Genomic DNA, 21,606 nt, shown 5'->3' on the forward strand with positions numbered 1-21,606 from the left:
CCTAGTTAGGGGGAGGTGGCAACCCTTGATTGGTGGATACATTCAAGTTTAAAGGACCGGAAACTCCTTGATGAGCCACATTGCAAAGTTTTTCGGTCTATTGGCAAACCATCGGGCGAAAAAGTCTGCCTTGTTAGGTTGACTGCCTAAACCTGATACTCCAGGTTGTCCAGACGAGAGATGGAGGGGAAAGTTCTCGTTTGGGTGAGCCATTTTCTACTTTGAAATTATAGAAAACTGGAAAACTGAAAAATTGATAATTAGAAGTTCATCCACGCTTATCGCACCAATTGTTGAGTAATTTTCTAAGTGTCTCATTAAAAGAAACATTTGTCTATTTATACATATTATCACTGTTCATGATTTGACTCTACTATTCATGACTTAACCCCACTATACATAGGACTGACACTCTGAGCAGGCTTCGAGCATGTTGGACATGTGTATCATTTCAAGTTGTATGCTAGAGTTCATGGTCCTTTCCATGCAAACTCCTTGAGTGTATGAGAGTTGGGATCGTGAACTCCTTTTGACTCCTGCGAGCTCTCTTTAACTCATGTGAGTCGATGCCTCGAGCTCCCTATAACTCTCGTGAGCTAATATCGTGAGCTCCCCTAGCTGCATGTCTCATATGCATCTATTTGATAGGGTTTGGTCGGGTCGCAGGTTGGTGACTCGACGCATATCTAGATCTTGGGTTAGTGACTATTACTGAATAACAAAGTATAATCCATGTCAGATTTAAATGGACACTTAACTCGGTAGTTAAATTAATAGAATAACCTAATTGATACAATATTAATATGTAGAGAATTTAATTAAAATATTTTGAAGTTTAAATAGCAAACCAAAATTGGTGCAAAAACTAAGAGCATGTTTGGTTGGGGGCTTATGAATAGATTTCAGCCCAATTCGACGGGCCCACCACCAAACATTAGTTTTGTTGGCTGTAATGCTATTATAGCCCGAATCTATTCAAGGTGTATTATACGAAAAGGCTGAATATCTATTCCCTTCCTTCACCGTTGAATAGCCATTCATTCCCGCGAAGTAAAATTTTTCCCCATCTTCAATTTTTGCCCTCACCTCTACCTAAAGAATAAAGAAGCACTAGAACCATCATCTTCTCCCCCGGTTCACGGGTAACTTTCTTTTTTCTCATCTCTATGTTTCCCTTTTTCCCTTTGATTGAAGAAAAGACCTAGGTCAAACTATTCTTCATTCTTTCTTCTTTTTCTTCACCTTTTAAGTCAATAAAACCCTTTGGTTGCAGGGTTGCAACCTTTTTTTTTTCTTTCTTCTTCTTTTCTTTTTTGGATTTTTCACAGCATTTTTGATTTCCCCTATTTGAACTTTTTGGTAGTTAGAGTCATCAAAAAGGAATCAAGAGATATCAGAATGGGGAAATCTGGGACTTCGAGTACGAAGTGGCAGTGGCAACAAACTTGCTGGTTATTTTAAGATTGGATGGTGGAACCACTTGTACTGTCTACATTTGTATGTCAATTATGCCTTTCTCCAAAGCCCTTCCCGACCCTCTTCCTGTTCTCGCCCATGCCATCGCTGGCTACTCCAATCGTCACAACGTCGACGATAATTTCACTCACTCTCTCTGAATTTTTTCTATTTATTGTTATTTTTAAGCTTTAGGTTCTCATCTTTATTTTTCTTAGTTGGAAGTCAAAGACAATAAAATTTTCATGCATTTAACAGAAATAGTTTCATATTCAAATAATTAAAGCAACGAAGATTAACATTTTGTGAAGAAAAAAAAAAGCAGTATTTTGCTTTTATTGGCAACATGATTATGTGAAAATACTGAAGTTGTCTCTTCATTAGAAACTTCTAAAGAACTAGTGAAAAAGAGGATTAGATAGTGCATGAAATGCATTTTGATATTTGATTGTGGTTACACGAATTATCATTCATTTGCTGGATAAGATAAAAGCAGCACTTTAACATCTAGTTTTTGTTGTTTATTTTTTTAATATGGTTAGAATGTGGCAGAAAGGAAGCGATGGGAAAGAGCGTTAATGGCTCCCATGAAAGCCAATTTCATAATTTATGGAAAATAAAAGTTATAATATATAAAATTTAATCAAACTATAACTCTTAAAATATGGTACTTGCAAAGCGAATTAGAATAATAATTAGATATGAATAATGATTTAAGCTATGATTATGAAATAATGGAATAAAACTAAATTATGGTTTTGTATGGTTTAGCTTTTAGGTTTACTTTTGGACACTAATTAGTTTTATTTTTCCCCTGAAAATAAAGAAAACTTATATATATATATATATGGGAAGTGGATGTGGAATTGAACTGTCTGTGTTTGTTTGATGAAGTTGCCAGTTTACGATGTTTATGATGTTTTGATGAAGTTGCAAATTGATTGGAACTAGATTAGGTGTTTTATTAAAGCTTTAATTTGATCAGATTTTGAGGGAGCTTGCTCCTTTCTACTCGTGCACACGACCATTTGCACTTCCTGGTGCTCATTCTTTAATCTTGTTGAGATCGCTTTTTAGTTTTTGTTGTTTATTTCTTCTATTTTTGGCTCTAAAATAGACATATTGTTAGTTCATGCCATTGTTTTAGATGTCAATTTTCTGTACATTACAGATACTATGGCCAGGGAAACATTAGATCAAGTTATGGCTGATGCACTTTCAAAATCTGGTTTTAATCGATCTGCAGCATACATTTCATGTCTTTTTTTTTTTGCAATCGATCTGCAGCATACTGTTAGTTTATGCCATTGTTCTAGATGTCAATTTTCTATACATTATAGATACTGTGGCCAAGGAAACATTAGATCAAGTTATGGTTGATGCACTTTCAAAATCTGGTTCTAATCAATCTGCAGCATACATTTCATGTCTTCTTTTTGTAATGGCATTTTAAGGATGCCTTTTTTTTTTCTTATTCCTAGAATGCTTATAAGTTATGAATCTTTTCGTGTACCAGAATACTGTGAGAAATATGTCAAGTCTGAATATGTTGTAGGAACAGAAGAAGTGAAGTCAAGTGACAAAAAACTGAGTGAAGATGAATATGCTGCCTCGGATGATGAGGAAATCGCCGAAAAAGCAGATCTTTAGGCACATATTATGCCCTGCATACTTGCTACGACAGAGCCGGGGAACATGTGGAAAAATTCCTACTTACCCCTTTTTGTCATTACTTTCCATGGATGTTTGTGTAAATTAATCCACTGTTGTTCAATAATTCAAATATTTATCCACTGCTGAAACTTTAAAAAGGAATTCTCCCATATCCTCCTATTCCTTATGTGGTATACTACCTTTTATTATGCTTTGTTATTGTTCATTGACACATTGGTTGATCTAACTTTGGTGATGACTTGGTTGGCTGCCAATGTAATTTATATCTCCAATGTCTCCAACACTTTATGGTGGAATCCATTTTGCATGGCTTTTTATTTGGTCTACAAAATTTTGGTTGGTTAGGGTAGTCTCATAGAGAAGTTAAAACATGGGTTTGTTTGGTGTATAAATATTTGATATTTTTCATATATATAAAAATGAGAATAATTATTGCTTTTGGATCAATATTTGTAATTGTGGCAACTATGATCCCATGAGATTATGTTATGATTTTTATTAATTCATATTTTAATAAAATTATATTAAAATATGATTAAATTATTTATTATTTTAATAATAATCTTAGTAAAATTTAATAACAATAATTGAATTATTTATTACAGTTCTATTCTAAAATAATCTATTCTATTCAACTAAATAATTGAATTATTTATTACAATTTTATTCTATTATAGCTCTATTTCATTACAACTCTATTATATTACAATTTTAATTTATTACGACGAACCAAACTTGCCCTAATGATGTTGGATCTGGGTTTCCTATTCTTAAATAGCCTATTGTAGTTTCACTTTTTTAAAAGCCCAATCCAAGTCTAAGATGAAAAATAAAATCCCAAAGCCGTTTTCAGTTAATCCAACAAAAGTACACGTGTCAAATCTCCGACCATTCCCCTTAAATATCGCTCCCTGTTCTCTCTCCAATCAACCATAAAAAATCAGTCCCTTCCCTCTCTTTGTGAAGTGGTGAAACTCAAAAGGTTGCCATGAGCTTCAGAGCTCTTCTCTCCTCCTCTAACTTCCCCAAATCCCCACCCGAAACCATCTCTACCAGGGCCAAGCCCAACCCGACCAGATGTCTGATCCGGTCCCCCGTCAACTCTCCCCATGGCTGCCGCCTTTCCCGTCTTTCAGCTACTGAAGGAAGGAGAAGAAGCGGGAAAGTATACGCGGACGTCCGAGAAATCGCCGACTCCCTCAGAGAATTGGTTAAGTTCGGAGATTCATTAAGCGATGCCGTTGCGAGTGAGGATGATTTGGATAGTGCAGTTCCTTGGTGGGAACAGTTCCCCAAACGTTGGGTCATCGTTATTTTGTGTTTTTCAGCCTTTTTGCTGTGTAATATGGATCGAGTAAGCCTTTTTTTTCTTTGCTTTGGTTCTTGGAGGAAAGGCAATAGCTTTGAAAATGACCATTAGTTTCATAGTTACTATAATAATAATAATTAGGAGTGATTTAATTCTGCTAAAGGTTTGTTATTCTTTGCACTATCAACCTTAAACAGCTCTTGATTGGCAGGTAAATATGAGCATTGCTATACTTCCCATGTCAGCTGAGTTCAATTGGAACCCAGCAACTGTTGGTTTAATACAGTCATCCTTTTTCTGGGGTTATCTCCTCACTCAGGTATTACCTTTTTTAAAAAAAAACCCTTTTTAATGGTTTATTTATGAGATGAAATCTTGGTTTTCAGTTAAACTGAAGTATAAAATTTTGTGGGTTTTTCTTGCTAATTATGTTGTAATTAATGACAGATTGCTGGTGGCATATGGGCAGACACTGTAGGTGGGAAGACGGTTTTAGGCTTTGGTGTAGTTTGGTGGTCCATTGCTACTGCTCTTACTCCTGTTGCAGCTAAATTGGGGTTGCCATTTCTACTTGTCGTTCGTGCTTTCATGGGAATTGGCGAGGTTGCTTCTTTTACTACTAGTATTCTAGAAAAAATTAATCAACTCATTGAAATTTTAACTAAGAATTTTTAAATTTTTGCTGCTGTATATGGCCAAGGTATTGATTTAGTCTGGTTTTGTTCTCAGGGTGTTGCCATGCCTGCCATGAATAATATTTTATCCAAATGGGTTCCTGTTGCTGAAAGGAGTAGATCATTAGCATTGGTGTATAGTGGAATGTATCTTGGCTCAGTTACTGGTTTGGCATTTTCACCATTCTTGATACATCAGTTTGGATGGCCGTCGGTGTTTTACTCCTTCGGCTCTTTGGGGACAGTCTGGTTTGCTTTATGGCTAAATAAGGTAAATGCTGCCTTTGACATGGTTGGTTACAGATGCTAATGTTTCTCAAATTCTAAATTAATTAGTATTATATGAAAATGAAGCACACAATTTAAATACAATTTTTTTTTTTTGGGGGGGGGGGAGTGTTTTATTTTAATTGAAAATATCTTCCCAATGCCATAATTTTCTTCTTTGTTCTGCAGGCTTACAGTTCACCTATTGAGGATCCTGAACTTCTGCCCCAAGAGAAAAAGCTTATTGTTACCAACTGTATTTCCAAGCAGCCAGTTAAAACAATACCTTGGAAGTTAATCTTGTCAAAACCACCTGTATGGGCCCTTATAGTGTCCCATTTCTGTCACAACTGGGGAACGTTTATTCTCTTAACATGGATGCCTACGTACTATCATCAAGTAAGTGTTTTCATCTTTATGATGGACACTGTTGTTGTTCTTGCAAGCATAGCATTCAACATGCTTAATAAGCATCCTCAAAAAATTGAAATCTACTATCTTTGTATCTTAACTACATTGTGGCTTGTTGGAAAATCTATGAAAGAACCTTTTTTTCTTTCCCATTTTTTGAAACCTGAACTGAAGCGCCGATGGCATTATGTCCTGATGCTTCTTTTGACAATTGTTAAAGAAGAAATGTTTCTCCTTCCAATCATGGTTTTAAGAAATTATTTTGTTACATATCTATAGGTCCTGAAGTTCAACCTCACAGATTCAGGGCTCATTTGCGTTTTACCCTGGCTTACGATGGCATTTTCTGCAAATCTTGGAGGATGGATTGCAGATACACTTGTGAGCAAAGGCTTATCTGTGACAACTGTTCGCAAGGTATTGTTAATTTTCATTTTCCTCAAACAAATTGCCATGATGCCTATTATGAAGTTTTCATTGTTCTTCTTTGATAATGCAATTTTCTTTAAATATGTTTTCCTTAATAGTCCTTTATGCATTCGTCAAGAGCAACCCACATGATGCAATTTTTTTAAAAAATTTCAGTCAACCAATGACGTTGATTCTCTTGCATATTTAATACTCTCTCTCACATGCCTATATATGTATATGCATGCTCTTTCTTCTTCTTCTGCCCAATTTTTCCGTTGCTATAAAGTTCAGTTGAATTTTTTCCCCCTAAATTAAACAGTCTGTTTAAGTTTATTGTTACCATGTATTACAGATTATGCAATCCATTGGGTTTCTTGGCCCTGCTTTCTTCCTAACTCAGTTGAGCCATGTCAATTCTCCTGCTATGGCAGTTTTGTGTATGGCATGCAGTCAGGTTTGTCTCTTATGAAACTTTGAGACGTAGCTTTAATGTTGCTTTTGTTTAGCTATCCTGCCTTCTATATTCCTCAAATTTCGACTTAGGCATTGGTAGCTTAGTTACTCTACCAACAGTTTTCATTTTATGAAACACATCCCTCTCTCCAGTTTGTTCTCAGCTAGTTCTGGTTTACGCTAATAGCTCTATGCCTACTACTGTTTTCCCCCATTGTAATTGAAATAAAACTATTTGCGTGAATCAACTATGTGCAACTGGCGGATCTAATTTCAATTTTGTTTTCTTGAATAGGGAACTGATGCATTTTCACAGTCTGGCCTTTATTCAAACCATCAAGATATTGCCCCTCGATATTCAGTAAGTTTTACTTCTTTTCTATTTTTGATGTCCTAGGTTTGTTCTCCAAAAGTATGCTTCAATAAACAAGGAAGGTTACTCCAATGGCTGGGAATAGATTTTATCATCTAAATAAGCTTTCCCCTAACCACCAATGTTTGCTGTTGCATTGGCATTTTAAACTCAAAACACTGCTAAAGGAGTGTGTTATGTTCCATTCTCGACATAGCTTTCCTCTTAACCTTGCTTGGAGAAGTGACGGTTCTCCATTCTTATATTTTTATATGTTCTTTGCAGGGTGTATTACTTGGTTTGTCCAACACTGCTGGAGTACTAGCTGGGGTCTTTGGAACAGCCGCAACTGGTTACATTCTGCAACATGGTAAGAAGTCACTGCTTGATCTTTCTAGCGGATAATATGTAATGAAGTAGAAATATGTGCCCAGTGGAAGTGAATGAATCATGGCTTATATGATATCGGATTTGCTCAAAAAATTTAACTCACCTTTGTAAGTTTACCTACTAATGAAATCTTACAATAAAAATGGTAGAGTTGCTCCTATGCAATACCTTTTCCCTCATGATTCTTAACTTGATCATGCTGTATTTGCTTTAACCCGGAAAATGAGTGATAAAATAAAACTGTTTTCCAAACATCCAGTGAGGTCGGTTGGATTTTTTCTGATAGAATCATATTCCATGTCTGCTTGTGTGAGCACTTTATGTTAGATAGAACATTGCCTTCCCCCCCATTAATGGTGATTGAATCTTTACATATGGTAATATCTATACATTTCTCAATATTGAACATTCTCAGGTTCTTGGGACAATGTCTTCGAGGTTTCGGTTGGGCTATACTTGGTTGGAACCGTGGTCTGGAACCTCTTTTCAACTGGTGAGAAAATACTGGACTGACTCAGATATTTAGATGTTTAGCATGAGTTAGCTCAAGCCTCAATGTGCTCGAGCTAATTGAAAGAGTCAATTAATTGAACGAGGAACAAAGATGAAAAGCATGAATTGGTTATGGAGGAGAGGTCTAAATACCCATTTTTGGACTTGAGCTACTGGCCATTTTCGTATTGCCAAGAATGGAGCCGAAAATTTTAAATTCCAACACTGTTAATAGGCATAGCTCTCAAAATTGCAAAGCTGGTAGATTTCTTACTGGCGGAAGAATTTATTTGTATAGCAAACAGACCACACACTGTAATTTCTCTAAATGTTATATTCAATCCTAACAAATCAAATTTTCATTGTAACAAATCTACTTGTCCAATAGATTGTACTTTGTGATTTGTTATTACATAAGCATATGAAAATATATATCAACTGATATGAAAATGTAACATAACAAAGGTATAAACCACCAAAACCCCACTTGAACAAAGTATAAAATTTAGTAACACAAATGAGCCCCCGTCATCTATGGAAGTTTACGCGGCTGCAAGTAAACACGAAGGCCTTGCTTCATGAACAGAGTGAGAGACATCTTCTGCTCTACCCTGTGTCCAGGTACCAGCGAAAGCCGGTAACGGAGTAGAACCGCGGAGGCCACGGACTTCATTTGTAGGTAAGCCAAGTCTTTCCCCAAGCAAGTCCGTGGTCCTGCATTGAATGCTACAAATTTGTAACCATCCTTTGGTGTGTTGAATTTGTCACCTTCTGGCGATATCCACCTTTCAGGCCTGAACTCCATGCAATCTTCTCCCCATATAGTCTTCATTCTTCCAACTGAATATATTGAATATGTGACAGTTGAGCCGGCAGGCACGAACGTGCCATCCGGTAAGACATCATCTTCAACAACATACTTGAAGTCCTCTGGAACTGAGGGGTATAAACGCAGTGTTTCAGCTAGTGCTGCTTTCAGATATATCAATTTGTCTGCTTCATCGAACACCAGAGGCTCTTTAAGCCATTTCTTGCAATCTTCACCACGTGACTCCTGGAGAACTGTTGATATTTCGTCGATGATCTTTTGCTCAATCTCCGGATGGTTCATGACGAGCCAGAAGAACCAGCTGAGGGCCACGGAAGAGGTGTCCCTACCGGCCAGGACGAAGTTTAGAGCAATGTGTTGGAGAACATCACTTGTAAAGAGGTTGCCCTCAGCATCTCTCTTCTTCATAAAACGGGACAGTAGATCATCTGATGGAGCTTCCTTTCTTGCTTCAACGGCATCGTTCATGTAGTTCTCGACAATTTGGAGGCTACGCTTCAATCTTTTCTCCACTCCAATCCCCAAAATCTTCTCCAATCTCCATAGAAGACCAGGGTATAAAAACCTATAGAGAGTTGCTTCTGTGGCTGTATCGAAAGCAACAGCAAATGAGTTCTCAGGTAACTCAGGAGAGAGTGTTTCGGGGTCCTTACCAAAGGTAAGGCCACAAATATTGTCAAACGTTAACCGAAGCAACAAGTCCTGCAAGTCCACTGATTTCTTCTCAATGGATGCTCTATCCAAAATATGCCATAACCGATCCTTGATGGTCCGGTTCACCCAACGAGCCATGGCTTGCCTGAGCGTCCGGGTTGTGAACTCAAGAGCTGCTGTTTTCCTTTGTATGAGCCATGTCTCTCCATCACTATTGAAGATCCCTTGCCCCAAAAGATCATGAAATGCAGCTTGCCAATTGGGCCCTTTTGGGTAGTTATCGAACCTTGTCTTGAGGATATGCTCAATGTTTTTAGGGTGACAAGTGACAGTATAGAGCCCTTGCTTCCAAGCCAAGAAAGGAAGAGCAATAGTACATGTTTGATACGTGGCTAAGCCACCAGTTGCTCGAAGGTTACTAGCCATCCAATCATGGATCCGCCTCCGGTTCTCGAAAAGAGATGGTAGGCTACCGACTAGAGGCCACACTCTCGGACCGGTTAGCCTCCTGGCTAGGATATGGAACCAAAGTGCATAAGCAAATATTGCAGCAGCTAAGCTGAAGACAAATGGAAAGGTTTCCATACTGCTATTAACAGTATTGGATGTAGACACAGTTGAAGTTGAGATTGTTTTATGAGAGGGATGAATAAAAATGAAGTTATTTTTAAAGTGATGAAACTAGAAAGGTGTAGGAAGAGTTGTTGGGAAATGTTCGTTCATGGCAATATTTATTGTTTCGGTTGATAGGAATTTATTTATGCCACAGAATTTACACGAAAACCATGCAATGACTTACATTTGCTAGCTATTATTCTATTGATTTATCTACCCTCATTGGCTAATTTTTTTTCCTTCTCATTTTAAACTTTTTTTTTTGTTTGTTTCTATAAGGAAAGGGGAAATGGGTTATCTAGAAATGAAGCACAGTACTTGTTGTCAACCAAATTTTATTTTAATAACAAGTTTTCTTGTCATGGCACCACAGTGGCGGAGCCTAATAGAGATTTAGGGATCTTGATCCCCTAAAATAATAAATTTTAATTTAGATTCTTTATAATTTATAAAATTTTAAATTAATAATAATAAAATTGTGCTTTACCCTCCCCTAAAATGATAAAATTTGATTTAACTCTTTAAAACTTATAAAAATATAAACTATTAAAATGATAAAATTATATTTTTTTACGAAATATACAATTTAATTTCAGTCCAAAAAAAAATTTCAGACTCCATGATTAAGTACAAACTCGGTTAACCATGACAATGATATAAATGGTTTTAAATATTTTACCCAATGAAATCAATGTAAAAAATGAGTCATGGTAATCGGAGTAGGAATGAATATTTTCATACATTGTTATACTTAGGGAGGGAAGGCCTTGCTAATCTCCTAAGGTCACCCTATTACACGCTCTAATTTAGCTTGTAAGTGAAGCTGATCCTCATCCAAAGAAAATGAGAAAGAAGAAGTGGTTAGAGACGGTTTACCTGCATTGACAAAACATAAAATGGGTTTTTTCTTCTACTGCAATGCCCCATATCATCATCTTCTTGGGGGGGGGGGGGGGATGCTCTTGTTTTGTTTGGGGTCCTTTTACGATATATTCTCGTACATAAGAGATTTAGAGGTGATTATGGGTCAGGTTTGGGCCAGGCCTCAATAGAATTTTAGGCTCGTTTTTAGGTCTAGTTTGGTTCAAAAAATGAGCCTAAAATTTACTTAAACTAAACCTAGATAAAAATGTTAAAATTTGAGTCCGGCCTGACCTACACGTGTTAAATTTTTTATATTATTATTTTACATTAAAAACAAGTTTAAAAAAATAATACATCAAATACACTAAAAACTTTAAAATAAAAATTTTCCTATTAAATAACATTAAGATAGGTGCAACTTAACAAGTAAATACCTCTAAATAGTAACAAAATTAACAATAAAAAGAGTTATATAATATCCAAACAATAAAAATAAAATAGTAACAATATAATAGCGAATGACACCAAAATAGTGACAAAACTGTAGCAAAAGTAGTGAAAACAACAACAACAAGCAAGAGATTTTATTTTATTTTATTTTTTGCAAATTCATGTCGGGCTGAATTTAGACCAAAAAAGTTACGTGAGGCCTAGTCCGTTTAGAAAATGTGCCTCATTATTTTATTTCAACCCATTTTTCTGGCCTTCAGACTTGACTGGTTGGCTCGGGCATGATCAATTCCTAGAGATATTTAAAGCTCTCAATATGTTGATCAAGATCAAAGAGCTTAAGCAACTGCTTCAATTAAATAATCAATGGAGCTATCTGTTTATTTATTATTATTATTATTATTTTAGGATTCAAAATTTTATTACTATTAAATTTTATCCTTATTCTATTAAATTTATATTAACTCCATTTAATATTACTATTTAATTTAATTAAATAATTACTATATCATTTAAATTATTAAATTATATTTTCTAATTAATTTGAATATTTAAATAGTAAAAATATTAATTTAATTGGAATTTTAATTGTGTAATAGCTTGTTTTGTTGGACGCATGGGTCAAACAAAACAGAGCATTTTCTCTCTAAGAAGAACCAATAAAAAAATTTCAGTAATTTTATTTCGTCGATAATTTATTGTAGAACTTTATATATTTAATGCAAAGTAACATTATTAAAAATGATAACTAATTTTCATAATTAACTCTAAATTTAATAAAATGATAATTAAGATGCTTAAAATTTTATTCAAATAATAACTCTATTTTACATAATTAGAATTAGCACAACTTTTGTTTATGCCAACTTTTAAACTAATAATGGTAAATTATAATCACAACATTTGCCCTACATTTTATACTTAGAGTTCTATTCAAGTAATAACTCTATTTTAAAATTAACTTGTCTTGACCAATTTTCTAGTTGAAATAATCAACTTAAAAATTATTAATAAATTATAGAAATTTTGATTTAGAGAAAACAAGAGGTTTTATAAAAAACGAAGACTTTAAATTAAAAAAAAATCGTCATCGAACTTTTTTTTAGCTAAGTGTGATTGGATACTAGTAAAATCATCTTTAGCTAAGTGTGATTGGATACTAGTAAAATCATCTTTAGGAAAAAAAATTAAAGTTCTTTTAAAAAAAAAACAATTATGAATCTACGTTAAAGTCCAAAGAGAATTTTGGTTCGGGAGTCGGTTACACACAAGGAAGGTTTAACACTCTCACAACGCCAAAATTGGTACCTTATTAAGCATGTGTTATGTAACTCCCCAAACCCGACCTGATTCACTAGGTTCGGATTCGAGTGTTACCACACAAAACTCAAACACTAACAAAAATAATTTACAAATTGCCTATTTCTTTAAAGCATGTAATGTGACATTTTAATTAAATGCTTATTACAACAAAACAATGGATGTGTTTAAAATATATTTAATTACAACAGACTCGAATCAAATATATTTTACAAAATAGAAGTTTATCAAAAACAAATTAGAAGGGCATATTCCAATACTACACCACAATTCCACTATATGCATAATAGCCCTCATCGCTACCAACTCGGCGCGTACTCCTGGCGTTGTCCCTCCAAGCAAAATCTCTTCAATCTCCTGAAAAGAAATAACACATATTGCAAGTACAAGAGTACTTAGTGAGCTCATGAACCATACCTTGATGGATGCTTTACAATATTGTAGGAATTTCTATGAGTCAACTACTAGTATGTATCATTTACTTCTGGTAATACCATATGGTCTTATCACTCCCGTATATGTTAATTATGATACCCTTGTTATACTCAATCTTTCATATCTAATTAATTGGAGAATCCTTCCAATTGTTTCATAAATCTCTTGTCCCATAATACTTTCTTAACAAAATATACTCTTAAAAAAAAAACACTTCCAACAATCCATGCCTTAACCCATATTCTTATCTCAATAATTGTTCACCGACATTTATCACGAGTGGATACTTATATATGTTTGGCGAATACTTATGTATAATATAATACTATAAATTCATACTTAGCCATATCCCGATTTAGTACCACACATATCCTTACTAATAAATCATTGCGTAGACCAATCTGACGAATTCCATGACATGATATATCAAAATCCCATAAATAAAGATAACATTAACTCTAGTTTAGAATAATTTTAGAAGAAGATACAATACCCCTCACTTTCCATATTTACAGATCATCATAATAGATACCTTTATTGACATACATATACACATCTTTTTTTTCATGGAAAACCCTTAAGACTTAGTCCCTCATAACCTAGAACATATAAATACTTCACCTTAGCTTTACTTATTGCAGAACTAAAAGAATTTACCCATACCTTACAATAGATATAGACATTTAGATTCAGATCTTACTAAACATCTCTGACAATTTACGCTACATAGGCCCAACAGAAGACACCACATAGACAATCATATAAAGTATGCGCTTGACGACATCGACACACTCGTCTTTGCTCGCAAATCTTTGACCCACAAACAACTTTTCCAATTAAGGATCTACTAGCATCAGGTGAGCAGGTATTTTGTCTGGGTACTCGGAAGCATGCACAGCATCGGGATCGATAATCGACATATGGGCCTCGGGATCATTGCGTATGATGATGACACGACTCGAGTGTCTGACCGAAGGGGTGTGATCATTTCCATCATGTGGTCTTTCGATGTTGATATTATCTAGGACATCGTCTAAATTAGGGTCACTAAAATCTTTACCTTCATGATCAGAACAATCATTATTATTGGATCCATCTTCACCAAGTGCAAAGGTTTTAATAACGACTTGATGTATCTATAATCCACCACCGTACTGATCTGAACATCCAATGCTGAAATTGATGTCAAGACTGTGCACACACGACCTCCTATCGACGAATGCTATAGGAACCTCTGTACGCGGGTCTTCAGCAAATAACTAAATCAGTTCAATGTTTAACCTCCCTGGCAGGCAATACAATGCGACCATTGTCTCAACGTCATCATCGTTTAGAAGTTCCATCTTGGTAAATTTGATAGGATTGACGAAACTGAAAATTTGTAGAATAGTTTCATCATCCTCCTTCCATTACGCCGAGAAATTTTTCACTGACCTTCTTTTTCATATCATCGACGGATATATTCCTATCGAATCTCATTCCTATTTTCTTTCGAGTTTCAAAAATACAACCAATGATTATTTCTAAAATAACACCATTGAAATGAATGGCTACAAAAAATTGATTCTCCATTTTTTTTCTGAAACTACAAAAATACAACCAAACATCTTAGTACTAATCTTAACTCTAAATACACTTTTAACACAAATAAACTACTACTCAAAAAAATAACTAATTATACTAATAAAAAATAACCTTAAAACTAACTAAATACACTAACATATTTTATACATGCATAGATGGGGTGAAATTTATTAAATTTCAATCACCAAAACTGCCAATTTTCAGGCTTGGGAAATCAGTAGACTTGTGATGACTTTTGGATGGGATCCTGGCATTTTTGGGTTAAGATATCTTCATGACATTTGAAGATCTATCTCTTCGCTTTGAAAAACATTTTGAATAACTTAATTTTGAGTTCGGGAGCTTAAGTTATGACCGTTTTAGTGAAGATTACGCAAGCAGAATTTCTGAACGAGATTATGACAGGAATTACGAGTTTCGAGTTTTTAATTCGAATTTAAATCATATTGGGTTTGGGTTTTAGGCTTAATTTTTATTATATATGAGTCCAATATTGTATTTATCTTCTCTTATTATTTTATTATTATTTTATTCCGAATTGTTTATAATTATTAAGTATTTTAAGTTATTTAGGAGTTTTATGTTAACAAGAAATTTAGTTTAAAACTATTTCTTATTTAGCTTAAATTAGAGTTCTAGTATATTTAAGAGTTTTATTTAGAATTATTTAGTTAGCTTATATATAGGCCTTTGCATTGTACACAATTCAGACAATTAATTATTATTCTATTTCTCTTTTGAGTTAATAAATTCTCTCTGAATTTTTCTTTTCAAGAATTTCTCTTGAGTTTCTTTTAGAAGAGTTTTAACAATCTTTTTAGATTGTGGGGATCATCTTCAAACTTTTTCTTCTCAAGGTTTCTATCTTGGAGGGGAAATTAGAGCCGCTTGAAGGGGGTTGTGGATTCTTCGTGTTTCCAAGGCTTTTTATGACTTCTACACGCCACGTTCTATCTTTTCATTTATCTTTTTTATTCGCTTCCTTAATCTTTAATTTATTATTTTATTTTAGTTATTTATTTTAATTATTTTATCTGACTTGTATTCAATTTCGTTTCAGGCTATGTCAAAATCCAAGTTTCTTTTTGAACGTCTAGAACCCTAAGTCAAATCCGCGACTTTGACAAATTTTATGATCCGCTTTCGCTTTCATCCTTCTCATCCTTTATCAATTTTCTTTCTTATTTCCGGTGAGGGGAAAGCTTCAACTCTTGAGCTGCTTGAAAATTTTTTTCTTCATTCAAATGTGGGGGACAAAACAACCCCTTTTATAATAATAAAAATAATATATATTTTAAACCGAAAGCTTGAAGAAAACATTGATATAATTAATTTTATTGGGTATTGAAACTTGAACCGTGACCAACGAGTCATATCGACGGTAGGCTGTCAGTTAGTGTCGCCTACTTTATTATAAAATATTAAGGTGTGCCTGACACATCGGCGGCACCAATAAAAAAATATTTTTTTTCGCTTCAAACGTATAAAATACAACGTATATTGGCGGTGCAATATTGGTGCCACTGATTGATTAGGTGGCACTCAAATTTTTATTTTTTTAAAAGGTGAGGTCATCGGTAGTAGGAGAGGGGTGCCACCAATTGATAAATATTAGGGTCCTTATCGTATTTCAGTATTTATTTAATTATTTTATATTATTTAGATAGTATGTCAAAATATGTGAAAGGCGATGATAATAATAAGGATTCATGTCTTTAGCAGCAGATTTCAACATTAATAATGTGAAATGAAGTCAAATCATGTAATTTTGTTCGTGTCAAGCATTTTGGGTAATATTAATGAACAATTAATAACGCAACATTTATATATGAAACCATATTGTTTTAAATTTTCCTCCAACCTCATATAAATATTTTAAAATAGGAATAGATATTTTACACATTATTTTAAATCATTTAATATATTTATTTCAGCGCAATTTAGTATAATATTTTGAGGCGGTACAGTTAGGTCTACATTAATTAAGTGGGTTGAATATCACACATAAAATGGGTAAATTTATTGGAAACTTAAACTATTTTGTTTTTGTATTATAACAAAATCATGTTTATCAAACTATAGGATGTTTGTAAAAAAAGTATTTAAAGTATTTTAATATATAATTAATAAAAGTTTTAAAAAACATTTTTGTAAAATTTGTGTTTTAAACAATATCCTTTTAGATAACAAAATTTTTAAACACTATATTTAATTATTAATTCAGGGTTTCGGATCTAAGGTCTAGGGTCCAAGGTTTAGGGTTTAAGTTAAAAATATTACTAAATAATGTGTTAATGGCATGAAAAAAGATGCTGAAATGATATTAAATAATTGATAAGGGATACAGATGATGTGACATCTCTATTTCATATAATTATTTAATGCCACATCATCCTGTATCCCTTACCAATTATTTAATGCCATTTCAACATCTTTTTCCATGTCATTGACACATCATTTTGGTAATTTTTAACTTGAAACATCGATCCTAGACCTTGAACTCTAGACCTTGAACTCTGGACCCTGAATCTTAAACCTTCGACCTTGGACCCCAAACCTTGAACCTTGGATGTTAAATCCTAAACTTTGGATTTTGAACCCTAATCTCAACCTCGACCCTAAACCTTGGGTCCAAGGTACAGGGTCCCTAGGTCCAGGGTCCATGGTTTAGGGTTCAAGGTTCAGGATCCATAGTTTAGGGTTCAGGTTAAAAAAATCACCAAAATGATGTGTCAATGACATAGAAAAAGATGTTGAAATGGCATTAAATAATTGGTAAGGGATACAAGATAATGTGGCGTCTTTGTTTCATACAATCTTTTCTCATATGTGAACTATATAATTAGGGACTTATTTAAAAACATATTGAGAAAAAAGGGTTTTATTTGAAAATTTACACTAACCTTAATTTACCTACCAAATAAATTTTAGGGTTTTTCATTGTTGACTTTACCCTTTACATATTTATTCACTTTTCACCACTTTCATTCCCTTTCCTTCTCTCAACTCCTCCCACAAACATCATGGACATTCATAATCTAAAAACAAATATGCAAGTTCACATATCCATTATCTACTCTCTGCTTCACTCCTTTTGAATCCAATTTTTTGTTTTATTATCGCATTACATGAATAGGCGTATCTAGGGGGCTGGTAGGGGCCCCGACCCCCCTAAAATAAATTTTTTTCATTTAAATCTTTTAAAATTTTAAATTAGTAAAGGTAAAATTACACTTTCCCCCCTAATAATGATAAAAATCTGATTTAATCCTTTAAAAATTATAAAAATATAGACTATTCAAATGATGAAATTGCATTTTTTACTATCGTAAAATTACAATTTAATTCCGGCCCCCTAAAAAAATTTTCTGACGTCGCCCCTGATTACATGTATTCCCTAAAATCTTCCATTTTTTTTGCCTTATCTTCTTATCTTTCACATTTTACTCGTAAAAAAATGAAATCAACAAATTCAATAATTTAACCAATACAAACTTATACTAAAAACATATAAGTTTATAGATTGAACTAGTTTTTTTTACTAAATACGATACATGGCTGATCATGTGGATTAATTAAAATATATTAAAATAATTTTAAAATTGAAGCGGTTTGCTTAAAATTTTGTAAAAAGATACAATAACATAATTTGTTTCTTTCATTAATTTAGATGTATAATATTAAAATTATTTTAAAAAATATAAATTCGTATGTTCATAAAAAAAGTTAAAAATACTATTGTAACATGAAATAGACACACTACACCAAAACAGGCTTTTAGCGACGCATTTAAGCGCCGCTAAAAGTATTTGCGGCGCTTTGAGAAGCGCAGCAAAAAACGTCGCTAATGATAGCGTCGCTAACTTTAGCGGTGCTTTTCCCACAAACGCCGCTAAAGACCAAGACCTTTAGCGGTGCTTTTCCCACAATTGCCGCTAAATACCATGACCTTTAGCGGCGCCTTTCCCACAAACGCCGCTAAAGACCATGACCTTTAATGGCGCTTTTACCACAAACGCCGCTATAGACCACGATCTTTAGCGATGCTTTTACCACAAACGCCGCTAAAGACTATGACCTTTAGCGGCGTTTTTTCCACAAACGCCGCTAAAGACCATGACCTTTAGCGGCGCTTTTCCCACAAACGCCGCTAAAAACCATGACTTTTAGTGGCGTTTTTTTTAAAAACGCCACTAATTTTGGCAGATTTGTAAAAGAAAATTTTCTATATTTTCAGCCCTCCTGTAAAAACAAATTAGAAGAAACCAAATCTAAACCAACCGAAAGCAATAAATCTATATAATATTTAAAATTAAACGAATAATATATAATAAATATCAGTAAATAAAATAAAATTTGTATTATTCTTACAAAAATGTTAAAAGTTAAAATGATAATTAAAAGTCAAAATGATAAAAATACTTACATGATAGTTTAAGACGGCGGCTTTGCGATTGCTAAAACATCTTCATCATATTCTGAAGCTGCTGCTGGAGTTCATCGTACTTTCTACACCGCTCTGCTTCTCTCGCTGCCGCATCTGCTTTAAGCTACAGCTGGAGTTCTTCATACTTTCGTTGAACCTCAGCTTCTCTCGATGCTGCCTCAGCTTTAAGTTGTGTAATTTGCTCAATTGTTGTCACTTGCATCTGAGCGATCTGGTCTTTTAACCTCTAAACTTTAGCTTGAGCCTGACTCCCCGAAGGCATGTATTGTTGCGAGCTGGATCCAAAATATTGGGATGGGTTAACAAAAGATCCTTGAAATTGAACCCGACCATACCTTTCAGGACCCAAAACTTTAGTGATAATCCGGTTATCAATGTCGTCAATATGAACAGAATTATCACTGGAAGGCATCGCTTCGTACTCCGCCTTTTTCTCCTTTAGTTTTTCCTAATAAAGAAATCACATAGTTAGGAACGCAATATATATTAAAAAAACAAATGCAACATAAGTTAACAATATTTGCATTACAAGAAATGAAATAAACCATTAGAAAATAAACACTATAAATAATTAAAACAAGTCAAATTGTATTAAGCAAACGTACCATAATTTCTGCAGCTTCAGGAGTCATAGGGTTTCCATCTTTATTCCTATGTGTAATGTCAAAAGTTGAAGGCGTCCAACTTTTGACCAAGGCTGATTCCTACAATACAGATAGTAAAAATATTATTTGATAGAAAGTAATAAATATCTGACAGTATTAAAAATTTCAAAATACCTCGGCCTGAGCTACACAAGCAAAACTTTTCGACCCAGCTGTGTGAGTGAATTTTTGTTTCTGCCTACTACTTTTTCCAACTCGTGCACGATCCTACGTTATGAAATTATTAGTACGTTAATTAGTAAATACTATAAACCAAAATAATTATAAGATTTTTGTAGTAACACATACCTCTCCTTTCTTCGAAGTCCAAAATCTAACGACCTCTTCCCACTGGTACCTTAGCATTCCCGGCGGGACATTTTGTAATTTCTCGTCGAGTGTTGTTTTTGTCATAAAATAGTCTTTCTTTAAAGTGCTCTTATGGTCTCTCCATCTTTTTCCCAATGCCTTCTTTACATAAGCATCGGAGACCTCTAGAGCAAATCTCGCCTACAAAAAACACAAGTTAAGAAAGTAAATATAAATGAAACTTAAACCCAAATATTATAAATGACATTAACGTTTTGTTACCTTAATGTTATCGAGAGCTTGGTTCTTATTACTCTCGGGCATTTTATGCCATGACTCTTAGTTAATTGGCAACATATTTGCATTCCGAGCTAGAATACCCAAGTATCCTGCTAAAAGGCGAGCTTCTGATCCAACAAGCTGACCAAAGCTATTAGTGGATACTTTGACACGCTCGACTGGATCTAGCTCGTATAAATCCCTCAGTAGCGTACGTCCTCGAACTCCCCGCGTCCCACCACTTTCAGCTGAAAAATGTTATATTGTAATATAAGAATTTTAAAAATAAATAAACAATACGTCAACACGCATGTAAATTAAATGTTAAATTACTTTCAACTTCTGTAGGTTCCTCTGGTGTAATCGGAACATTCGAAGATCCAATAGCAGTCTGTTGTTCAGTGCTGTTTGTTTCCGCCGAGTTTGGAGTACCTTGAACAATGCTTAGCTCTCGCACTTTTCTTCTAGGCATTTTATCTGCAATACAAATAAAATAGTTGAAAACTTAGTATACAATTACAACAAAAATAGCACATATAAAATAGTTGAAATATATAATAAGACCAATATTTATATTATGATATTACATATAATTAAATAATCGTAAAAGCTTACTACATTATAATTCGTAAATATCTTCATCCGTATCCTGGCAGATCCATTGAAATTGTGTACTAGTACTAGGGATGTTGTCATTTAAGTTTTGTCTAGAAAGGGCAAAGTTTGTGTTCTGTCGTCAATGCCATCTCTACTTCCACTGCCCATGTCAAACAAGTCTCTAGGGATGTTACGGAGTACAACGTACCAACCTCATCAGTTGGATCTTTTGAGTAAAAAACTTGTTTGACTTGAGAAGAAAATACATACGGCTCATCAATCAATTGTTGTCCTGTGTGAATCAATCGAGCGAAGTTCACCATTGTGAAACCAAATTGATCTTGATTAATTCCACGAGCAGTATTAACATCGGCCCAATCACCTCAAAATAAGACAACTTTCCATTTGCCGTAGTAATCCAACTCAATTATGTCAATAAGAAGTCTGAAATATTCCACATTTCCCTCGACAGGATTATTGTCCCTAGCACTAGCATAACTTGTAATTGAGGAATTAACAACTATTCCACAATTTTGCGTTCTCCTCAATTTCTCACGATATTTTGTATGAAATCTAAATCCGTTGATGAGGAACGCACTATATCTTTTAACCACCCGATTTGGACCTTGGGAAAGCCATTTAACTTCGTCGGTGACGTTCTTCCCACTCCAAACCTATTAAATGGAAAGTA

The 21,606-nt window shown here is 34.2% G+C and overlaps 2 protein-coding genes and 1 long non-coding RNA gene across 3 annotated transcripts; 2 read left to right on the plus strand and 1 right to left on the minus strand.

Annotated features, from left to right (window-relative positions):
- The first annotated feature begins 996 nt into the window (after window positions 1–996).
- On the plus strand, window positions 997–3,286 carry LOC128039237 (uncharacterized). The gene is made up of 2 exons (XR_008193706.1): window positions 997–1,142; window positions 1,364–3,286. It is a non-coding gene; the product is annotated as an uncharacterized LOC128039237 (long non-coding RNA).
- Window positions 3,287–4,060: 774 nt separating this feature from the next.
- On the plus strand, window positions 4,061–8,260 carry LOC105788720 (sodium-dependent phosphate transport protein 1, chloroplastic). Its single transcript, XM_012615744.2, has 10 exons — window positions 4,061–4,483; window positions 4,650–4,757; window positions 4,886–5,041; window positions 5,168–5,383; window positions 5,569–5,778; window positions 6,070–6,207; window positions 6,554–6,655; window positions 6,950–7,015; window positions 7,292–7,376; window positions 7,812–8,260. Exons 1-10 carry the CDS (start codon window positions 4,118–4,120, stop codon window positions 7,907–7,909), a joined length of 1,545 nt encoding a protein of 514 aa, XP_012471198.1. The 5' UTR covers window positions 4,061–4,117; the 3' UTR covers window positions 7,910–8,260.
- On the minus strand, window positions 8,245–10,065 carry LOC105788721 (cytochrome P450 86A1). Its single transcript, XM_012615745.2, has one exon. The coding sequence runs from the start codon at window positions 9,954–9,956 to the stop codon at window positions 8,421–8,423; it is 1,536 nt and encodes a 511-aa protein (XP_012471199.1). The 5' UTR covers window positions 9,957–10,065; the 3' UTR covers window positions 8,245–8,420.
- Between the last annotated feature and the right edge of the window lie 11,541 nt (window positions 10,066–21,606).

Source organism: Gossypium raimondii, chromosome 2, assembly GCF_025698545.1.
Source record: "Gossypium raimondii isolate GPD5lz chromosome 2, ASM2569854v1, whole genome shotgun sequence".
Lineage (NCBI taxonomy): Eukaryota > Viridiplantae > Streptophyta > Magnoliopsida > Malvales > Malvaceae > Gossypium > Gossypium raimondii.